The sequence below is a fragment of the Pelecanus crispus genome, chromosome Z (genome assembly GCF_030463565.1).
Source record: "Pelecanus crispus isolate bPelCri1 chromosome Z, bPelCri1.pri, whole genome shotgun sequence".
NCBI classification, from domain to species: domain Eukaryota; kingdom Metazoa; phylum Chordata; class Aves; order Pelecaniformes; family Pelecanidae; genus Pelecanus; species Pelecanus crispus.
The window spans coordinates 32,887,400-32,910,851 of NC_134676.1; the positions used below are offsets into that span (position 1 = coordinate 32,887,400).

The 23,452-nt window shown below is 39.8% G+C and overlaps 1 protein-coding gene across 3 annotated transcripts in view; it reads left to right on the forward strand.

The window, feature by feature from the left end:
- The window catches only part of KDM4C (lysine demethylase 4C), a 297,099-nt gene that overhangs the window by 66,462 nt on the left and 207,185 nt on the right, over positions 1 to 23,452 (forward strand). For 2 of the 3 annotated variants that reach the window (XM_075726866.1, XM_075726867.1), the window contains exon 8: positions 3,554 to 3,691. In XM_075726866.1, the coding sequence (XP_075582981.1) occupies positions 3,554 to 3,691 (138 nt within the window). Of the gene's footprint in view, positions 1 to 3,553; positions 3,692 to 10,365; positions 10,522 to 23,452 lie in introns of those variants that run through there. The other variant, XM_075726868.1, reaches the window with a different exon arrangement.

Genomic DNA, 23,452 nt, shown 5'->3' on the forward strand with positions numbered 1-23,452 from the left:
AGACGGTTTAATAGGTAAAGCAAAAGCCACACACGCAAGCAAAGCAAAATGAGGATTTCATTCACTACCTCCCATTGGCAGGCAGGTGTTCAGCCATCTCCCAGAAAGCAGGGCTCTACCATGCGTAACAGTTACTTGGGAAGACAAACACCATCACTCCAAATGCCCTGCCTTTTCCTTCCCCCAGCTTTTATTGCTGAGTACAACATCAGATGATCTGGGACATCCTTTTGGCCAGTTGGGGTCAGCTGTCCCAGGTGTGTCCCCTCCCAACTTCTTGTGGACCCCCAGCCTACTCGCTGTCAGGGCAATGTGAGAAGCAGCAAAGGCTTTGGCTCTGTGTAAGCACTGCTCAGCAGTAACTAAAACATCCCTGTGTTATCAACACTGCAGCTCAGGTGGGATGAAGGCACTGATTTGTTGTATGCCTTTTGGAATATCACTTCACTTTTCATGCTTAAATCAACCTGTCTATAAGGTTGAAGAAATGTAGGCATTTAGAATGATACTGCCTGCCTTGGAAAGCAAGCTTTTTTGAATAAATTACTCATATAAGTAGTAGTTTGTTTTCTGAATGATATATTACCATATGGAAATGTAGTTGCTGAGTTCAGTTTTTGTAATATATAGGTAAATACCGATTCCCTTCATAGCCTTGTGCTTTATCATGAAGTGTCAGATGAAACCTTCCAAACTGGAAGGTTTTATAACTAGATTTATAGTTTTGGATTTACAGAACATTACTCTGAACAGTATAATTTTCAGTGGTTGGTGTTTAAAGTAGCATATTGCAGAATGCCAGCATATTTGTTTTCAGTACCACTCATCTGAGGTGGGTAAGAGAGTTGATGTTATTATTTCAGTGTCTTGATTATTCCTGTTTTCTAATTAAAAAAATCCTATAAATAGTTAAATATTTAGGTTTGGTTCTGTCACCTAGATTTGAGAGGAAGCAGACTGTACCCAAGTGTAATTGTAATTAATGGGATTCAGCGAGAAAGTGAATAGAGAGAACCAGACTCTGATCTCTTATGACTCAAAGTGATAGAAGTGGAAATGTGCTGAATGCTGATAAGTCAGCCTGTGCCTGCCAGGTGGCATCTGAACTGCTGCTTGTTGCAATAGAACACCTGCTAAACTGTCAGCAGTGGGAGGGTGTATTGAGATAAATTTTGGAATTGTTAGCATAGAGAATAATCTTTCTTAACCATTCCTGCAGCGATTGTTGGAGTGCTACAGTAGCAGTTGTAATATATGCACTTGTATGTGCATTTGCATGTATATACTAAATATGAACCCACAAATTTTAACCTTGCAAAATGGGAGATCCAATTTTATTCTTTAGCTTTGTTAGCTAAGTATATTTTTCTTGTTTTTCTTCATCCCATAATAAAATCAGAAATATACATGTTGAAGTGCCATCCCTGTGTATTAATTCTTGCATTAAGCAAAAAAAAGTACACAAAGAATTCGTTAAACTGTAAGATGAGAATTTTGAAGGAGGAGAAAGAGGGGATTCTAAAAGTGGAAATTAAATGTAAGACAACTATGCTAGCGAAAAGCTGAGATTTCAGACGTGATATGTTAATAAGAAAAATGTTCAGAATTGTGAGTTTTAATTTTGGTGATTGTTTAACTCTCCCTTTTTGCATTTTCAAATCATATTTCCCTAAAAAGAGTCATATTTGTCCTTCCAGTTTTTCTTACTGTATCGCTTATGCAAAGCGTTGTCACACAATGAAAACAGCCTATTTAATCTCTAAGAAGTCTCCTTATTTTCCTGTAATCAGCAAATGCATCTTGTTGAACAGTCATCCATCATTGCTCAGATTATTTACTTCATTTAAATGGATCTGTTGCTTTTTAGTGGGCCTGCTCTCTGATGTGTTTCTTGTAAAAAGGCATATCAAACAGAGTATGGGGAATCTCTTTTAACTTTTTACTTCTGAATCTTCTAGTTTATTGATTAACTCTTATCAGATAGTTCAGAAGACAGCGTGCCATTTCTAGTCTCTGACTAGCCTGTCCTTAATACAGTGTTTGTTTGTCTGACTGGGAGATTAAAGCTGTCTCTGAGTGGAGAGAATATTAGTGACTGACAAGAAGTGCTGTCTCCACTGTTTGTTCATGTCCAGAGGAGGGCAGCAGTCCATCCAAGTACAGGATTACTCTCTTGAAAGAGAATAGCCTGACCAGTGATTTGTGTACCTTACCCCACCTCTTCTTTTTTTTTGTAATTTCCTCTAGAAGCTTTTTATATCTGATATCTGTTTTATAACTACTAGAAATTTGGTTTCTTTTTCACTATACAAAATATAATTACTATGGCAGTGGTTTTTTAGGGTTTTTTGGTGCATTTTTTCCCCCCTTTTTTTCTGCTTTCTATAATTTCTTGCTCAGTCAGTGGCCTCAGTAACACTTTTCTTTTGGTTGCTTTTCACTGTACTTGTAAAGAACAGAGCAGTCCTTTGGAACTACCCTTGCTCATTCTCTAAACCAATGTCAGAGCTTAACTGTAGTCAAGCTTTTTCTCTTTGAGAATTTCCTTGCAGGACCGTTGTCCTTTAGGTATTTGCAATTCTTATTGTCAATAGTACCAGAGTCCTTCTGCTCTCTTAAACTGTGCTTACAGAGAAAGAGTGTAAGGACAGGGGCAGATTAAAATTTTTTTTAATGTAAAGTCTAAAGTGATGTTTTAATGGCTTTACATTGAGACATTCTGCATGGCATTTCCAATGCAAGAATCCCCTTGGTGTTAGTAGCTGTAAGACTGAAGAACTGGTGCAGGGCAATTGTCGTTAATTATTATTCTTCCTTTCCTATCCAAAATGATTTAAAGATACTGCCTGAGGGGATCCAAATGTATCCCGTTCCTTTGGGATGAACAACATTGTTTTATTTAACTGCTAAGGCTCATTGACTTAGAGTTTCTCCTACTTTATGCTTGATCATCAATAGCAAGTAACTTAAAAGGCAAATCAGGCCCTCAGTCTCAGGTCTTCAAATCATAGTTTTTTTAAGTGGGTGAGTATGGGAGAGAAGGGTCAGAATAAGATCTCTCTCCAGTCTTACCAAGAACAGTTCTGGTGCCATTCTAGAGAATGATCTTCAGAGTGGTGGACAGAATAGTTTCTTCAACAATTAATATTTACTAGTATTTAGGGATGATAATTGGGTGTATTTTGGTCCAGCCTGTCTGTGCTTCCTCTCAGTCAGGAAGATTGATATATTCTTTGCGCTGTCTTTTCTAGCTCCTTGTACTTCCAGGTTTTATTACCAGTGAACCTCTGTTCCAAGATTAGCTTTTTTGAAAGTACTTTCTGAATTTGTAAAGCAATACATGGAGGTATGTATTTTATAGTAAACAACGTTGACTCAAATACACTATTTCCGCTTGCATTAAATCACAATTATGTGCAAGGTGAAAAGAATTCTTTCTTCCTAGGTAGGTGCAAAGGCAAATATAGTTTTCATTGCTTCAGGAGCATAACTGCTTTGTAATGTGGTTCACTTTGAGGTTTTTTTTTTTTTTGTTGTTGTTCTTATGCTGTAGGTTACACAAGAAGCAGGAGAATTTATAATCACTTTCCCGTATGGGTACCATGCAGGATTTAACCATGGGTTTAACTGTGCAGAATCAACAAACTTTGCCACCGTCCGATGGATTGATTATGGAAAAGCAGCAAAGCTGGTAAGTCTTACTGCAGAAAACTGATGCATAAGGAAATCTTTCCTGTGGGTATTTCTTTGTGAGAATCTATGGAAGCTGATGAGAAAGGGAGAACTATTTGATCAGGTAGTACCTTACACTGCCATTGAAATTTTACTTATAGTTGTTCTTTTTATAGTGGGTATTATACTTCCAGCAATGTGTATTCCTCTCAGTAGCGAGTTTTGTTTGCGGCTTAATGTATATATTATTCTTCAAAACCAGTTCTGTTTGTGGATATTTTTAAGTTGAAGCTACATATACTGAGGTTAGTATATGTGAAGACAACTGACTTCTGCTCTTAAACCTCCTCTAAGCTCTACTGTTTGTGAAAGCACTGTATGTAAACCAGGAATTTTGATACCTGGAAAGAAACATGAATAATTACACTTTAAACAAAGTTTAAAGAAACAAGTTCAACTTTTCTCATCTTTAATGTCATCAGATATCTTGCAGTACAAGATAATAAAAGAAGTGTGAACTCAGATTGGGTATTTTCAGGTTTTAAAATGAGGTGTGTTTTACTGAAGATATTCTAGACTGAAATTTTGTTATGTGGCATACATTTTTTGCTTCCTTTTGTGTATGGCATGTGAATAAATACAGAAAATCAAGAAAGTGTGCAGTTTGTTCAACAGAAGTTTCTACTGTTTTTCAATATCCTGTGATTTTTCTCAGAATTATGGCTTATATAAGCTTTGGTTAGTATGCTTCCCAAAATGTTTAAGTCGGAGGCATTTTCTGCATTGACTTGTTCGTTATTGAAAGAACCCTTTTCAATAGTGATTTGCGTATTATATTAGCTAATAAGATGTCATGGAATAAAGGACAAAATCAGATGTGCAGGTTTCACAATTAAGTAATGATAGTGAACTCTCGTAAAACACTTGGGTTTGGGAGACCATCATGAGAAAGTTCTCAAATAGTGGAAATGTATGATTCTAGGCCCTATTGATTATTATTGTTAATGCGATTGAATATGCTTCAAAGGAAAAAAGTTTATAGGGTTGTTTTTTTTTTTCTTCTATGTACTCTGTATGCATACTGTAGTGAAAGTATTGAAAACATCAATATGCATCTAACATGTTCAGGCTGTTTTTTACCTTTAATGGGAAAGTTATGTTTTTAATAGCCAACAGATAAGGTGTTGACTGTAAAGTTAATTTAAAAAAAAAAAAAGTCTATGTTTTTGACAATTTGGAATTTCTATAGGTAGTACAGTGAACCAAATTTGAGAGGAATATGGGCATAGACACATACGAGTTAATTGTGGCAGGTAAAACTGTCCTGGATTTTAAAAGGTATGAGTGTGCTGCAGCTATAAAATTGATTCAGCTGAACTTCAAGAATGGCAAACTTTATCTTTGGATGTAGCAAAGCTGAGGTAGTGATACCTGCAGCTACATCCCTTTCAGTGTACAGGCTTCATACTTCTTATGCTTTAAAAAAAATGGTCTACCATTTGGCATGCAGCTGCCTCAGCACAAACTATTAAATGTTTTATGCCTCCAGTGTGCCTCTCAGTTATTGTATTATACCGTCAACTTAATGTCACGTTTAAATTCAGCAGAGTTAGAAGATAATATTTTAAAGCTAATGAAATTTTATTCCTTTACGCCACTCCAAAAGTGCTTCTGAAATTCTGAATTTTTAGTTAGGAAGTCTTGGCATATATACTCTAAATCAGTTTTATTTAGTCAAAATTCTGTAGCATATGGATAAAACTTTCATCTTAGGCCACTGAATTCTGTGCTCTATGGTAATGGCACATAGGAGCAGTTATGTGCATATATAGTATAAGAAATCAAAGTAGTTCCATGGTGTCTGCAGTTAAATTTAAATATATGAAAGTTTCAAAGTGGCAGCTGAAGCAATAATGACTGGTCTCCCTCTATAGAGAAATCTTAGATATCATTGTCAAATGTGAACTCCAGTTTCTTCGGCAAATGGTCAGAGTACTTAATGTTACTTACTTATTTTTTACTAGTTACCACAAGAATGAGAATTAAAGTTTATTTTTCTTCTCTTTTTAAATGAAAAAGAACATGCTAGGAAGTGCTAACAGTAGGATTTTTTTGTATTTTTTTAATAGAAGTGTGTAAGAAAAGAACAACTAAGGGACAGGTGGTGAAATAATTCTTCATAATACTTTTATTTGTTTATACCATACAAATAGGGTAAATGAGTCAAATAGAAAAGTATTATAAATGGTTATCTGTTCTTAAATTGTAGTCATATGACACTTTGAAAACACACACAAGTTACGTAGTTACTGCAGATTGTGTACTCTCTTTTTTGATTATGTCTCTAGAAAAACATGAGGATAGCTATGATTAGTTTTATCACAACATCAGGAAACTTCCTGAAAGTATCAATTAAAAAGGTAAGACGTCTGTGTACCCAAAGAATACTGATATTTTAGTAAGTTTTATTTGCAGCTCTGGTAATTTCATTTAAAAGAAAAAAACCCACCACACAACCTTGCATTCCCATTTGTCATTCTTCAGAGTATTGATGTAGTGTTTGGCTTATCTTTACTTTTTGTGTGGGGAATGTACAAGAATTCTAATTGGAAAAAATATTTTGGATCCTCTAGTTCCTCTGTATTGTACTGCAGAAATTGCCTGCGTCGGCAAAATGCAGCAGTATCTAGGTCAGTTTGCTGCTATATTCTTCTTAGCGAATATTGTATATTGATGACTGATTATTTGTCTTCCTACAGGAACACTTTTATTTTTGCAGAATAGTTTCTAATTGGTCACAGATGGATTTCGGTCTTAGAAAAAGAAAAAATCCTGAAGTACAGTCAATATTCATTCTTCATTAATTTTGGGAAAAAAAATCAGGCAAAGATTTCCATTAAAGTTGTAGTAAATATTTAGGCTGTGTGACGATACTGCTTTCCTGCATGAAATGAGATGTTGTTAGAGTCTGTGAAATCGATTGCAAATGTTGAATCAGAGATCATTTAGACCCTCAGTATTGGATGCTTTGGTTAAGCAGAGACCATGGATGCAAGTTCCAAAAATTATTTTCTATCTTTGAAAATGCTAAACTTGTGATCTTGGTTTCACTGTGTGTACCCTACCTACCTGTAGTAGTTGAACCCTGGGAGCAGGGATGTACCCTCCAGTTTGTTTTCTAGAGTTTGTGTAAGACTTCCACTTGGAGGGCGACATGTGAAAGGTAATACCAGGTGGCACCTCCAGTGTGCTCTTTGCTACAGCTCAGCTGCTGCTTTGAGCTGTGTTCTCACCTTTGTACAGAATTGAGTTGGACAGAATTAAGCAGAAGTAAAAAGTAGATTAAAAAAAGGCAGAAATGGAGAAATAACAGATATACTAAAAGTCCCCCAACTCCGAGGGAGAAACTGTAGTTTTTGCTGTCTTTTTCCACTGGCAAGAATACACAGGAAGAGAAATAGGAGATACTGGTGAAAGGAACAAACCAGTCATGCACTCCTGAAAATACTTGGCAGATGGATGTGGTGCAGGGGGATGTTGGTGAAGTGCTGATGTACGGTAATGGCAGGACTTACGGAGTCAAAGGTAGGTAGTGCTCAGCTCACAAGTACTTTAGTTTTTGTTATGTTCTGTGAGGATGAGAGGCACTGTAAGCTTTAGATATTCTTAATCATCATCATCATCATCCTACAACTTTCATTTGTTGAATGCTATTTATTTTTGAAAAAAATTGTATAGTACAAAATAGGGTCAGATAGGATATTTCTTCAGGCTTCTGTGAATTTTGTCATTTTCCTAATGGAGCTACATTTATTTGAGTAGGCTGGAAATGTGTAGCTTCATGAAGTGCATTTTCAGTTTCCTTACTCCAGTGCATTTTGTTACTGTTGGTAAAGCAGATGAACCAGTAGCAATTAGCTTGTATGTTTTGTAGGTATCTACTTTGATTTGTGCTGATAACTTGTATGCTGATCAAGGGGTGATGTTCAGTTATTAGAATAATATCCTTCTGAAGCAATTGGATAAAAGACAATTCTCTAGTCTGAGAAAAATCTTGTATTCCTAATGTTTATTAGCTGCAGCGCAGGACACCCTCTGCCCTCACCCCCAAATCTGTGGATCATCTATGTTTATTAATTTTATATTTTTGTCTGTTGTAATTGTTATTTCTAAGAAATGCCAATGTTCCCCTCATACACAGGTTACAGTGGAAGACCTCTTAATTACAGGTGCCAAAACTGGGGTTCTCAGTCATGATTTTCACCTGTCCAAATTTTAGATCTGGTGGATAGCATCAATGAACTTTATGCACTCATAATTTGGTACTGAGAACCGGAAACAGATTTAAATTTTGATAAGATCCTGTGCTTTTGTGTACAGGCAATTTTCTTTTTTCTTTCTTTGCATTCCTTTTTTCCCTTGTTGGTGTTTTGTAAATGTTTGAAAAACTTAGATGTTGGCAAATCAGCTCCCAATTACAGGGAATCCCCCTAAAAAGCACATCCTTTGACTTTGGGTAGAGCTTCTGGACTGCATGGTCCCACCTAAGCTTGATAGGAGAAGGTAGTTCATAGAACAGAGAATTGGGTTGAGATGGAGGTCCTGTGTAGGAGATGTCCAGGAGATTGGTGATGTGAACAGGTTCGATCAGGGCTCTCTAGTTCTTCTTTATGCAGTGGCGATTATTTTAGTTTGTTTCATTCCATTTTTCTCTTGCTACTGTTCAAATCCCCACATTCCCGTCTGTTGCTTTTCCAAATTCTTGTGTCAGGGTCTCTCATGACTCTCTGTCACCCCTTGCCCAAATAGATACCCATACTTTCAAAAGCTTTCGGAGAAAGCACTGGCATATCCGAATACTGCTCTTGTTGCTTACTGTGTCATTTTTGTGGTACCACTTGGTGACTTTCACTCAGTATAAATGTATGTAAATTTTATTGCCTTCTATCATGGATGGAGTCACACTAGGTGATTTTACTGGTCGTCATAATGATTCTTTTGTACTGCAGCTCCTTTAAGACGTGATTTGTTTTCAGATGTTGGCACTGGAGAGCTTTCTGTTGTTAGGTGATATGTAGAACCTGAGGAGAGAAGTCTGCCAAACTTTTCTACTTGAAACTCGGGCTACTTAAGTATTATTGCTCTCTTTCATAAAATTAAGTTAGTAATTACTCATGCATTCTTCAGTGGTAGCTGCTTAGCAACGTGTTTTCTGTGGATAGGTTAGATCAAAGTGCTGGCCTGCAGGTTGTATTTTTCCCTTTGGTGGGATGAACTGCAGTTGTTTTGATGTTAGGTTTGATGGATTTGTTTGCCACTGCATTCATTAGCTTCACATCAAAAAATTGACAGGCTGTTAAATGAAACTTTGGCTTAGATTTTCAGCTTGACTGTTTCGAGACTGTTGTGAAGATATTTTGTTTTTGTGCCGCAGCAGCCTCAAGCAGTTATGACTGTTTCAAAGGGAAGAAAAGTTATCTATTATCCTGATTTGTTTGGGTAAAAGAGACTCATTGTCTTGAGGATAGCCATGTCCAGCTTATGCTATCCAAACAGTATATGTATTGTGAAGTATATATTGAGAGGTAATATGTATGACTTAAATACTATTTTATCAGAGAAGAAATTATACTTACCACACAAAAGCACTTTTCCACCTCTCATAATTTATTGAGGTAGTAACTTTTTCAATGAGGATTATGTTTAGGTTGTTTTTTACAACAAAATAGTAGTTGTCTGTTTAAAAAAAACAAAATAAAAATTCTACTCAGTTGTACCTTTTTTTTTTTTAAATGTGGGTGAATGATTTAAAGGTCTAGGCTTAAAAAGCGTCTTGCTACTCCCACAGCAGTGTTTTAGTACTCAATGTCAGAAATAGCTATGTGCATAAACTCATAAGTAATTCTTATATCAGCTTATTTTATTAGTTTGATTTAGATACTGCTGTGAAGGAAACTTGTTTTTTGTTTAAAAAACAAGTGTTTACTGCATGTTGATCCATTTGATACCAGTCTGCAATGATATCATCGTCATTCAAGATGTACAAATTAATGTTTTTACTTGCTGGAAATCATAATTAGCCACTTCATATCATTGACTTGGCTGCTAATGAAATCTTCTAAGGATTCAGGAACCAGACATGCTTTCCATTTCTGGTCCTGATGTTAGCACACTGCTTCAGAGCAAATCCTGTGCATTCTGCAGTTTGACATTTCACTTCATAATCATAGCACCACTCTCAGCTTTATAGTTGTCATGGAATGTTCTCTTTTATTTTTTCTTTATGTCTATTTCTTTTGTCTTGATCTGTTCCTTATCTTTTATTTTTGGCCATCTTACTGCTGTCATCTACTGCCCCTGTTTGGTTCTTACATCACAAACTCAGCATTTCCTGAGAACCGCAGCTATTAAAGTTTCCCAGTCTAAAATCTGTTGCTGTAATGGGGAGGTTATGAGTCTCCTAGTGGGCAGTAACTTGCGCACTTCTAGATTTCTAGTGCTGCGACATCTTGAATTTAGAATTCTAAAGGGTTTAGGAGTAGAAAGGAATAGTAATATTCACAATATTTTTATCTGCAAATGCAAAAAGGAATTGCATTCTATTGTTTTTTGTACCTTCCCATTTTGGTAGAGCAACTGGTTGTAAGTTCATAACCTGCAACTTCATATTATGGTGTTTTTATGTTTTCACAGTCTGTGCTACTCTATGTGCAAGTACTGTTGTGATCTGTGAGAGTATTCTGTGGTTCTGAAGTTTGGTGTGGATTCTCATGAATCTTTTCCATCTGTACCTAGCCTAACTTTTTTGTGTGATGCTACCGTATGTGTGACTAAGGTTAAGCATGCATGTTTCTGGCACGGGGTGCTCATGCAAGCTGTACTGTTTTATTAAATAAAAATCAAGCCAACACAACTGCCAGCCTTTTTTTTTTTAATGAAGTTTTGAATAAGTAAGGAGAGAACAATACCATAAAATAAAATTTTAAATGCTGGAGTACATTCTGGCAACTATGAGTGGGTAGAAACGATGGATTCTAATTTTCCTTTGATTTTTTTTTTTCTAAGTGATATTGTAGAAGTTCCATTTATCCAAGTAATAAACGTACCAAGTTGGCATACTTGGTGGATGTTTAGAAGTTTTTGTTTTATAGCAGCTTTCACCAGACGAGGTGAATTTTTTCATCGAAAAAGTCAATAATTTACAATAAACTTGCCTTTCCAGGATATAATTTATATGAAATTTTGAGTAAATCAATACAGTATGTGTTTCCTTACTTTTCATCAGAATGCAGATTACAATTATCCTTGATTTACTGAGGAGAAACTATTGTCACTAGATACCTTTCTGTCCATATATTAATGTCATAGCCCGTAAAGAGAGATTACTTTTGGTCCAGCGTTTTCAAGAAAGAAGAATTTGAACTAAGAAATTATTTTCATAAATTTGAGGTTCACAAAATAGACTCTCTGGGCTTGAATCAGCTGTTGGAACACAGGTGTCTGTCGTGGTTTAGCCCCAGCCAGCAACTAAGCACCACGCAGCCGCTTGCTCACTCCCCCTGTGGGATGGGGGAGAGAATCGGAGGAGTAAGAGTGAAAAACACTCCTGGGTTGACATAAGAACAGTTTAATAATTGAAATGAAATAAAGTAAAATAATAATAATAACAATATAATAATAATAGTAATAATAATATACAAAGCAAGTGATGCACAATGCAATTGCTCACCACCCGCTGACCGATACCCAGACAGTTCCTGAGCAGTGATCGCTGCTCCCCAGCCAACCCCCCCCAGTTTATATACTGAGCATGATGTTATATGGTATGGAATAGCCCTTTGGTCAGTTTGGATCAACTCTTCTGGCTGTGCCCCCTCCCAGTTTCTTGTGTACCTGGCAGAGCATGGGAAGCTGAAAAGTCCTTGACTAGCATAAGCAGTACTTAACAACAACTAAAACATCAGTGTGTTACCAACTTTCTTCTCCTACTAAATCCAAACCACACCACTCTGCCTGCTACTAGGAAGAAAATTAACTCTATCCCAGCTGAAACCAGGACAGTGTCCAACACCATTTGACATAACTGAAGTATTTTGCCTTGGTCTGTCTAGCCAGAAGAGTACCAATCTCCATGAATCCAGTGTAATATTTAGAGCTCAGACAGATGTCACAGGTAGCAGAAAGTGGTTCAGGTGTCAGTGCATGCCCAGGCAATTGAAGTGAGCCATCTGTCATTGTATTCTCTTATTTGTACCCTTGGCATAAGTAAATATCATCCTAAAACTTAACTGCATTCTCCTACTCCAAGAGGAATTCAATTCTCTAGCCTTGCTAGAATAATTTTGTAGTTTGAGACTGGGAGGTGACCTATCCTGGTTGGCAAAGAGATGGCTTAAGTGTTAGGGTTCAGTTCCCTTAAAACCCCTCAACCTTTCTTCTCATAAACCAAGCCCTTCCCCAACTACTACTTCCTCCTCCTCTTTCCTCCTCCTCTTTCCTCCTCCTCTTTCCTCCTCCTCCTCCTTCTTCCTCAATTATTTATTATTATTATTATTACTACTACTTTGCAGCCACTTTGACTGAGTTTGAACCATCAGAGAGTTCGTGTTTTCACAGTTGTAGCAGGTAAATCTAGTGCCTAGGTATTGCTGATAAGCAATGTTCTCCACCTGGACTAGTGCTGGAAGAGTGAGATATGCTTCTGTTTCATGGGTTTCATAGTAAATTGCTGCCACAAAAGAAGGAAGTATGGTCTCGGGGTACTAGAAACCATTCTGCTGGGGTTGCTTCATGCAGTTTTTGTTGGTCTCTGACATTGTCTGGAATGCAAATGTTTCTGGTTGGTTTGGGGGGTTTTGGGGTTTGGTTTTTTTTTCCTTTTTTTAGAATGACTCATTGAATCATAGAATGCTTTGGGTTGGAAGGGACCTTTAGAGATCATCTAGCCCAACCCCCCTGCAGTGAGCAGGGACAGCTTTAACTACATCAGGTTGCTCAGAACCCCGTCCCACCTGACCTGGAATGTTGCCAGCGATGGGGCCTCTACTGCCTCTCTGGGCAACCTGTTCCAGTGCTTCACCACCCTCATTGTAAAAAACTTCTTTCTTATGTCTAGTCTAAATCTATTCTTCTTTAGTTTAAATCCATTATTCCTTGTCCTGTCACAACAGGCCTTGATAAAAAGATTCTCCCCATCCTTCCTGTAGGCCCCCTTTAAGTATTGAAAGGCTGCAATAAGGTCTCCTCGCAGCCTTCTCTTCTCCAGGCTGAACAACCCCAACTCCCTCAGCCTGGCCTCATAGGAGAGGTGCTCCAGCCCTTGGATCATTTTTGTGGCCCTCCTCTGGACCTGCTCCAGCAGGTCCCATGTCCTTCTTGTGCTGAAGGCCCCAGAGCTGGATGCAGGACTCCAGGTGAGGTCTCACCAGAGTAGAGTAGAGGGGCAGAATCACCTCCCTCGACCTGCTGGCCACACTTCCTTTGATACAGCCCAGGATTTGGTTGACTTTCTGGGCTGCAAGCGCACATTGTTGGCTCATGTCCAGCTTTTCACTTACCAGTACCCCCAAGTCCTTCTCTGCAGGGCTGCTCTCAATCTCTTCATCCCCCAGCCTGTATTGATACCGGGGGTTGCCCCATCCCAGGTGCAGGACCTTGCACTTGGCCTTGTTGAACCTCATGAGGTTCACACCGGTCCACCTCTCCAGCTTGTCCAGGTCCCTTTGGATGACATGTTGTCCTTCTGGCATGTCAACTGCACCACTCAGCTTGGTGTCGTCTGCAAACTTGCTGATGGTGCACTCGATCCCACTGTCTATGTCATTGATGAAGATGTGAAACAGCACCAGTCCCAGTACGGACCCCTGAGGGACCCCACTTGTCACCGGTCTCCATGTGGACATCGAGCCATTGACCACAACTGTCTGGATGCGATGATCCAGCCAATTCCTTATCCACCGAATAGTGCACCCATCCAACCCATATCTCCCCAATTTAGAGAGAAGGGTCTTGTGGGGGACCATGTCAAAGGCTTTACAGATGTCCAAACAGATGACATCCATTGCTTTTCCCTTGCCCACTGATGCAGTCACTCCTTCATAGAAAGCCACTGTGTTGGTCAGGCGGGACTTGCCCTTGGTGAATCCATGCTGGCTGTCTTGAATCACTCTTCTGTCTTCCATGTGCTTGAGCATGGCTTCTAGGAGGATCTGTTCCATGATCTTGCCAGGCACAGAGGAGAGGCTGGCAGGTCGGTAGTTCCCAGGGTCCTCCTTTCTTCCCTTTTAAAAAATGAGCACAATATTCCCTTTCCTCCAGTCAGCAGGGTCTTCACCTGACTGCCATGACTTTTGAAATATCATGGAGAGTGGCTTGGCAACTACATCAGCCAATTCCCTCAGGACTCTGGGATGCATCTCATCTGGTCCCATAGACTTGTGTATATTGAGGTTCTTTAGGTGGTCTCGAACCTGATCTTCCCTTACAGTGGGAGGGGCTTTACCCCCCTGCTCCCCATCTTGCGGTCCATTGACTCGAGAGAGGTGAGGAGAGAGGTTGCCGGTGAAGACTGAGGCAAGGAGGTTGTTGAGTACCTCCGCTTTCTCCTCATCTGTTGATACTAGGTCGCCATTCTGTTCATTGGGGGGGTACGCTTTCTTCAACCTTCCTTTTCTGGTTGACATACCTGTAGAAGCCCTTCTTGTTATTCTTTACGTCCCTTGCCAAATTCAGTTCCAGCTGCGCCTTGGCCTTCCTGACCCCCTCCCTACACAACCGGGCAGCTTCCCTGTACTCTTCCCAGGACACCTGTCCCTGCTTCCACTGCCTGTGCATTTCCTTCATGCCCTTTAGTTTGACCAACATGTCTCCACTCAGCCATGCTGGTCTCTTCCCTTCCTTGCCTCATTTCTTACACTTGGGGACTGAGAGCTTTTGCGCTCTATGGAAGGTGTCCTTAAAGATCTGCCAGCTCTGTTCTGTTCCACTGTCCCTAAGGACTGTCTCCCAGGGGGTCTTTCTGACTAACTCCTCGTAGAGCTGGAAGTTTGCTTTTCTAAAATTTAGGGTCCTGTCTGTACTCCTCGCTTTTCCCATGTCCCCTCAGGAGTGTGAACTCCACCAATGCATGATCACTGCAGCCCAGGCTGCCTCCAGTCTTGACATCACCGATAAGCTCGCTTGCATTGGTGACCATCAGGTCCAGTGTCGTGTCCCCTCGGGTAGGGGTGTCTGTTACCTGCCTTAGGAAGTTAATCGTTTATGCATTCCAGGAATCTCCTGGATTGCCTACAGCTCGCCATGTTGCTTTTCCAGCAAATGTCAGGGTGGTTGAAGTCCCCCAGCAGGACGAGAGTCTGCAAGCGCGAAGCCTCCCAGAGCTGGAGGAAGAAGGCTTTGTCAGTAGGCTCTCCTTGATCAGGTGGCCTGTAGTAGACACCAACCACAAGGTTCCCCTTGTTGCCTCTGTCTCTGATTCTTACCCATAAGCTTTCGACCTGCTCGTGGCTGTTCTTCAGGGACAGCTCTTCACACTGTAATGATTTCGTTATGTAGAGGGCAACGTCTCTGCCCCTCCTTCCTTGCCTGTGCCTTCTGAACAGCCTGTAGCCATCGATAGCCACATTCCAGTCGTGGGATTCGTCCCACCAAGTTTTGGTTATGGCAGTCAGGTCGTAGCTTTCTAGTAGCATGGTAGCTTCCAACTCCTCCTGTTTGTTCCCCATGCTGTGTGTGTTTGTGTAGAGGCATTTCATCTGGGCTGTTGGCCGTGTCACCTTCTTAGTGGAACATCCCTTGTTTCCCTTGGGGTGTTTCACGAAGGTTTCCTTGTGAGCTCCTACTATCTTGGGAGCCCCCAGCTCATGTCTGCAAGACTTCAACTGTGCTGCAGCATCCCCATCATGCCTGTTGGTTGAGGGCTCATAGTAGCCCCCCGTCCCTCTAACCATTGCGTATCATCCCACAGCTTGTCACAGGCAAGCCTGGTGCGTTCCCCCTCCCCCTTCACATCTAGTTTAAAGCCCTGTCAATAAGTCCCGCAAGCTCCTGAGCGAAGACCCTCTTTCCCCTTTGAGAAAGGTGGCTCCCATTTGACACCAGCAAGCCTGGTGCCATGTAGGCCGTCCCATTGTCAAAGAACCCAAAGTTGTGACGGTGGCACCAGCCACGGAGCCATGTGTTAAGAGATTGGATCCGCCTGTTCCTACCAATGTCACCTCCCACAACTGGAAGGAGAGAGGAAAAGACAGCCTGTGCCCCAGATTCCCTCACTAACTGTCCCAAGGCCCTGAAGTCTCTTTTAATCACCCTTGGGCTGTGTACTGCAACTTCATCACCACGCACATGGAAGAGCAGTAACGGGTAGTAGTCTGAGGGCCATACCAGGCTGGGAAGTCTCCTGGTGATATCTCGGACCTGGGCTGCTGGGAGGCAGCAGACTTCCCTATGAGGAGGGTCCAGCCAGCGTATTGGACCCTCTTTTCCCCTCAGGAGGGAGTCTCCTACAGCTATGACCCTTCTTTTCTTCCTTGTAGAGGTGGTAGTAATATGGGGGGTAGGTCTTTGTGGTCTTGGTGACTCCTGTGGTGTAGATGGATCGACACCCACATCGTCCACTGACTGGTCCTCCACATCTAGAGCCTCATACCTACTGTGCAGAGGCACCTGGGGAGTCATGGTGGGCAAGGAAAGGGTTTGCTTGCCACCCTGATTGTGGACTTGTTTCCACTCGCTGCTTCCCTCTAAGACCCTGCCTGCATCCTGGTGGGGGAGGATACTGGCTCCCTTTGGTCACAGCCTTTTTCTGGAGGCTGTCCCTGGTCAGGTTTCCGGGAGCTCAGAGCGTAGTTCCACCAGTCTCTCTCTTGCTCAGGCTCCCTGATGCTCCGTAGCCTGTCTACTTCCTCCCTTAGCTCTGCCACCAGGCCGAGTAGATAATCCACTTGGTCACAGTGCACACAGCTGTTCGCTCTGCTGCCATCTGTTCCCAGTGCCAGCTGGTGGCACTCCCTGCAGCCGGAGACCTGGACGGCTGTGTGTTTCCCTGGGAGCTCAGTCTGGGTTGATACATCCTTTCTGGGTAGTGCAGAGGATACACCCTTCCGCCGGGTGGGTACCATGGCCATGCCTGGGCTCCCTCTCACCAGCTGCACTTGCCGAACCTACCTCTTGAGCTAGGAGGGGGACTTGGCCTTCCCCGCACGCCCTGCTCGCGCCACCTGCCGCACCATGCCCTCCTGACGTGCCATGCCCTGTTTGCCTGTACTGGTCGCTGCGGTCCTAGTCGCCGCGCTGCCTGGGGACTGCTTTTGTACATGAGGGAGTTTGGCCACCATCACTGCTCTCCCTGCCCACGCTGCGCCAGAGCTGCCTCTCATCAGGAGCTCGCCCTTTCCCGCTCTAGGTGGGGGGCTGGGGTGCCCTCTCTCTCCCTGTGCTTTTTTGCCACCTTAGCAAGGGTGCCCTGGCACAAGCGTCCGCTATGGAGCCCTTCGCCTCAGTGACTTTTCTTTTTCATCTCTTTTGCATATAGTGATAAAGCTTTGTATGAAGATAATTTTCACACAGTTGACCTATGTATCTTCTACTGGGACCTTCTACAGGATTCACCTCTACGGAAGGTGAATCACTCCTGCAGTTGGTACTAGACTCACTAGTTTGGCTCAGGCCAAATGTACTGTGGAGATAAGCACGTACTTGCAATTTTCCCTCTGTTTTTCTGAGAGTCTGTGGAATATTATGTAAAAATGAAAAAGAAAGACTGAATAGCAGTATCATAGGTTTGAAACACAGATGACATATTTACTTTCTTTATCTGAAAAAAACCACTGTAAATTAAAATATACAATTCAAAATCCTTGACTTTGAGCCGTAGAGAAGGTTGTATGAATGAATAAGAATAAATGATATACCCACATCCTGCAATAACTGCACCAGGGCAAGTAAAATGTAGGTGTTACTTTTAGTATAAATGAGCTTATGTAGCCTAGCAGATACTTGAAATAAGAGCTGAACATGGGAAGATGCCTGAGCTGCAGGCTTAGTGTCCCCACTGTGCATACTACTTGAGTGAATAGGACTTGTTTATATGCTACTAGTTAAAAAGTGTTAAGGTTTAAAATTCTTGAGAAGGATCTTAAATGAACTGTATAACTTGTACTGGTTTGATTTTAGATAAAATCCACAATAAAACATATTGCTATGCTTCATAAAAAGGAGGTTATTGAAGTATATCTTGAAATAATTTTCTGAAATGTTTTATAGCAAAGGAAGTTGAATTAAGACCTTGGTGCTAGTGTGGTTGTGTTCAGTTTTTCAGGTTTGTCTTTTTGCCTGAAGCATTAACCACTTTCAAGTTGTTGGGAGAAAAGGTAGAATCAATCAGCTTGAAGGTGTCATCTTTCTCCGAGGATATATATAGTCACCTCTTCACTCAGTTACAATAGTAACACCAAAGAAAAAAATATTCACACCAAAGAAAAAGATGTATTAATGTTTCACATGAAGTGCACATCTGTATGGTTCATTACAAGACCTTGCATACATTCTTAGAGGGAAGTAAGTTACTTCATTCTTTTGTAAGTTTATAACCCATACAACCAAATAACTTCAGGTAAGACTCTCTGTTTGTTCTGTGTATGTAATATGGTCTCACATATTCAGCAACCTTGTCGGATCAATTACTGACTTTTAGATCTTAACAACAAAATCACCTGATCTTACCTTTGCCATGTGACATCCCATGCGCTTGGGATTCTAGGGGAGAATTTTTCACCTGAAGTTTCTGTTGCAAATATATATGTATGTATCTGTATATAAAAGATGGATTGCTCTAGGGAGCTAGAACAGTGTCTGCTTCTAGGGGGCAGTCTAATTTGAAATATCCAGCAAACATCTGAATGAAAAATAAAAACTTATTTTATCTTGGTGTCACTGTGCTTATGTCTGGATTTTTCAATCTATTCCAATTAAGTTATTTCAGTTACTTCTTCTGAATACCTTAATACAGGACAGTAAATGCTGTGTTTTGGTGGCCTTTTCAAACTATGTTGAGAACAATCACAGTGTGTAAGACAGACAGAGAGGTCTGACTGTTTTGATGCATTATTAGGAGTGCTATGGGGATAAATCTGTGATATATGTAGAGGAGAAATTTAGTTCAGGTACTGCAATTTTGTTTTGTTTCTTTTTCATGCCGTTTTTAAAATTATTTCTGTTTCCAGTGAATCAAGAGAGAGACTTAAAAAATTTAGTCAAAAAGGGGAAAGATAACATCAAAAACCACCCCAAAATCTCCTTGTCTATGTTCTTCTCCCTTTTTTATGTAGATGGTGACAGGGTGTTAATATACTTGGCTTAGTGTATCAGTCATTAATTTGTTAATCAGGATATAAGAATCTATCTTAGAATCTAGGATTGGACAAGATTTTAGGAAAAAATCCAGATAGGTGGCATTTAGTATGTCTATTGAATGTCTTTGAAACAGACTGTGACCTAGTTCTTTGGCAAATGTGTTTGAAGTTAAAAATAATTCTAGTACTTTATTGTAAATCAGATGACTTGTTGGTTTCTATGTACTGTAGATGTATGTATGAATGAAATACTTGAACTAAGCAGCTTTAAAAGAGTTTTAATGCTGGAATTGCAATTACAGTGTGATAAGAAATAATGTCCTAGGTGATGCTGTTGATGTTCTGTGAATGTTATTGGATAGTTATTGGAGTGGGTAGTGGGACTTGAGGGAGTCTAGACATAACACATTTTGACAAAAGTCTTCACAGATAATTCTCATTAAATAAAATCTAAAATTTATATATGATCCCTGGAAATGGAAACCTTAGATGAGAAAAGGGGAAAAGTTTTCATAGTTATATTTCTTTTTTGTGTAGGTGAGATAACTAGTTAGGTGTGGCTTCATGTTTTGTTGAAGTTTTGCTGAAGAAATTCCATGTATTAAGAAGCTGTAAAGAGCTCTGCCTTAGCCCATTTAATTAAGTGAGTCTTATATCTGTTCTTGCTTCATCTCTAATTTCCTCTAACGTGCAAGTATAGTTGCAAAGGGGTGATAAGAAAAGGATAAAGAAATAATGTGCTAGAGCTTGGTGGGTGTAAGAGGAAGAGTGTTTTCAGTCAGTCAAAGTGGACAAAAGAATAAGGGGTGGCTCTCAGGATTACTATGTTTTATACAAGTTTCATGTGGGGTAGAGAAAAGAGACTGTTGTTTACTTCAGCAAGGAAAAGTCTAACCATTACTAGAAAATCCTCAAGAAAGGTCATGAAACAAACACAGACCCCTGACTTCAAGTCTGCACATCATAGAACTAGCTATTGCATCTGTGATTATAAAGCAAGTTACTTGGAGGTGGTGGAATTACTAAAATGCTTTTGTCATGAAAGAGACTGTTGAAGAACTAGTAACAGCATTACATCAGACTTTGGAAAAAATCTTGGGTGATTCTAAAAATAAATGATTGGTTACATTTTTAGCAGTTGCGACATCAGGATGACAATAAACAATAGCAAACAGTAAAAAATGTAATTGTTGAAATGGGACACCCTGCATGGAATATAGCTGCAAAGAGATGATAAAAAAAAGATTAAAAACATCATGTGCTAGATTTTGCAGGGAGTAAGAGCACTTTCTCTTTGCTTGATCCGATACAGGCATTTACAGTCTGAGTTAATTTTGGTGCAATACTGGTTTTGACTGAAAGCTGGCATGTTCAAGTAATTTCCTGAAAAAATGACATAGGATTTTACTTTTAGATTTTTATTCTAACTCAGTTAAATTGTGGTTTTGGCTAAATTACAGATTCTGAGATAGGGAATATGCTCTTCCCTTAAGATAGAGGACTTGCTAATAGTAATAAGACAATATTAAGTTACTTGGTATGACTAAATCTATAAAATGGCAACTATGTTCAACTCAATTTCAGACATTCCTCTACTCAAAGCAGAGGCAGAGTGTTTGTGCAAAAGATGCATGAGGACCTGTGAAATGGAGAGAGAAGAAACAGTGAAGAAAAAATGGACATAGGTTGCTGAGACACTGAAAGTGTGTTCCTGAGAAAAGTGAGAGCTTTAAGCGTCTGAGGGAGATACAAACAGAATTTCTGAGCTTGCCAATTCCAATCCTCTTTTGCTATTTGACTATTGCTGGCTGTAGGGGATAACTATTTTCTACCTGCGTGCAAAAAGGCTAATGTCAAAGAAGTACCTGCCTGCATGATGAATTTCATCTCCTACAAGGAGTTATCTCAAGTGTTGTTTAATATTTTGAACAAAAAGAAGTAGGATGTTAAAAGTGAAACAGTTTAATTGGTTTAAAATTAGAAGTATTTTGTTGGAAAAATTCTGGTAAAAGAACAAGATTTTTTAACTTTCAGACTGGACTTCAGTACAATAGCCAGATATTGGTCGCTTCTTTGGTGTAGAAGTATGAGAATTTGGGGTGGTTGTGCCTTTAAAATCTGCATGTGTTTTCTTTGGTCCAGAGATGGAGAGTAAGTTCTTGAGGTCTTCTCTAAAGCTGTAGCAAGCATATTTAAATTCAAGTTTTCATTGAGTTTGGTAAGAAAGGAGGAACTAATTTGTAAGTCAAGCTCCTCCCGTGTTGTTAGTAAAGGTCTGTATTCTGCATAGTTAAATAAAGTAATTGCTGGTGCCTTAAGAAAGCAGGATTTGGATATAGGTCCTTGTATACTTTTATTGCTATTCATAACTACCTGGTCCACACAGGCCTACTCCCTCTAATCCTTATTAAGCTATTAATCTGCATGCAGCTAGCCCCACTGAGCAAAGTGTTTCCAAGTTTGACTTCAGAATCTGACCCTTTTGTCGTACAGGCTGAAAAGATAAATCAGCGGTGTATCTCGGGGAATCAGCTGCTGGATAAATTTGTGTGATTCTGCACTTGTGCTCCCTGATTAGACTGAATTAGCTGCTCTACTGACTGCATTGCTTGGAAATTCTTACTGGTTTTTAGAAAAAAATGCTGCTGGCAATGGAGCTTTACAATGTGTATGGACTCAGAGAATGTGTGCAATTTTTATGCATCTCTGATCACAAATAGATCAAATTCTCTTTGATTTGTTTGCTAATCTCTGATTTGTTGACTTTCCAGAAGTTATTCTATATTTGGTATACCGTAATGCTGTTTGCTTTCAAGAGAGCTGGTCCAATCACACAAAAATTGTAATTGTCAAGTCCCGTCCATTTAATATTTTTCTATACGTTTGTTTAAGATTTTTGTTGCTCTAGAGCTGTTCCTCTTTCTCCTTCACATGCTGCCTTCCCAAATTGAAAATGGAATTTCTACAGTAATCTCCAGTTTTAGGAAATTGGGGGAGAGTTCTGTTACTGTTACTTGTACAAACTTTTTTTGACATTGTATAAGTTGTTCTCTTGCTTTGAGCAAAACAGGTAACAACAAATTCTGGACAAGCCAGTTAGTTTTCTGATTGAATTCTGTACAATCCTGCAGGTTTGATATTTGCAGCTAGGGGTTAGGGACTCTGAGCCCAGGTATGCTTACAGGGCTTTTCTTCCCATAATGCTCTTTGCAATAGCTGTTAAAAATTATATGCGGTTTACTTGTCACTATTTAAAGTTTATAAATTGCTTCAAAAGCATTCTAATTGCATTTGTCTTTCTGTTCAAAATATTTTATTCATAATTGTTATCAAGCAGTTCTCTGTCATCTGTTTAAAGAAAATGTCATATGTTGGTGTAAAAACATTTCATGAACGTATAGATAGAGTAGTCAGTCATCAGCGACTCCTCATATATGACTTGATTGAGTGGTGATAGTGTTTTGAAAACAGGACAGTTTCATAGTTTCTGTGTTCATGACCTCTAAATCCTCAACATCTTGTAAAAAAAACAGTTTAGGGCATCTTGTAGAAGAGAGTATAGAGCACTGGTATCTTTTTAGGAAATTATTGCATATTTGGATTTTTTTTCCCTCCCTCTCTGCTTACAAAGTGATCAGAAAGAGTCAGCATTGATCAGTTAATCTGAATAGAGAGGTGATGTACAATCTGTAACTTAGAGGATTCCAGTAAAGCATCTTTACTTATAATAATTGCAATATTAGCAGCAGAACAGGTAGTGGTTTGGTTTGCCATATTTCTGCCCTTTGCCTCACATAGTTTGTCCAAAACAGGGTCTGTAAGAATAAAAAGATGGAAGCTCATTAATAATATTTGTCAGCTTCTGATGGCCAAATCATTGAAAGGAAGAATCTAAGAAAAGTTTTCTAATCTTTACCACTGTGTACTAGAGATCTTTGGCCTCTGAAATATGGCACTGCACCATGTGTTGCAGGAGGGAAACAGATCTGCAGACTTTTAACCAGTTAGCCCAGCGGCAGTGTGGCGCATGTGTATATATATTTTTTAAATAAAATCATCTCAATATTTGTTTCTTAAGCTTAGAAACATGTCAGAAACACCCCGAGGCAGGCACACATTTCAGACATTATAATTTTTTTAAAAAAAAACTGTTGGTACATGTTAGAACCTGGGAGCATTTCCTATTTATTGTAATGGAGAGTTTTAAGATGTGTATTATTTTGTCTTTGCTTACCATCTTAGAATGACAGTCTGTACATTCTTCAGATTATGTCAGTCTCCTTAAATCTTCACTCTTTCTTCCTTATTCTAGGGTCTTCTGCCTGGAAAAGAATAAAATCTTCCATGGTCCTCTTGTAGCTGTGGCTGAAACATCGCTGTAGTACTTCAGAAGGGCTATCCCCTCTTTCCTTTCGTGGTGTTGACAAACT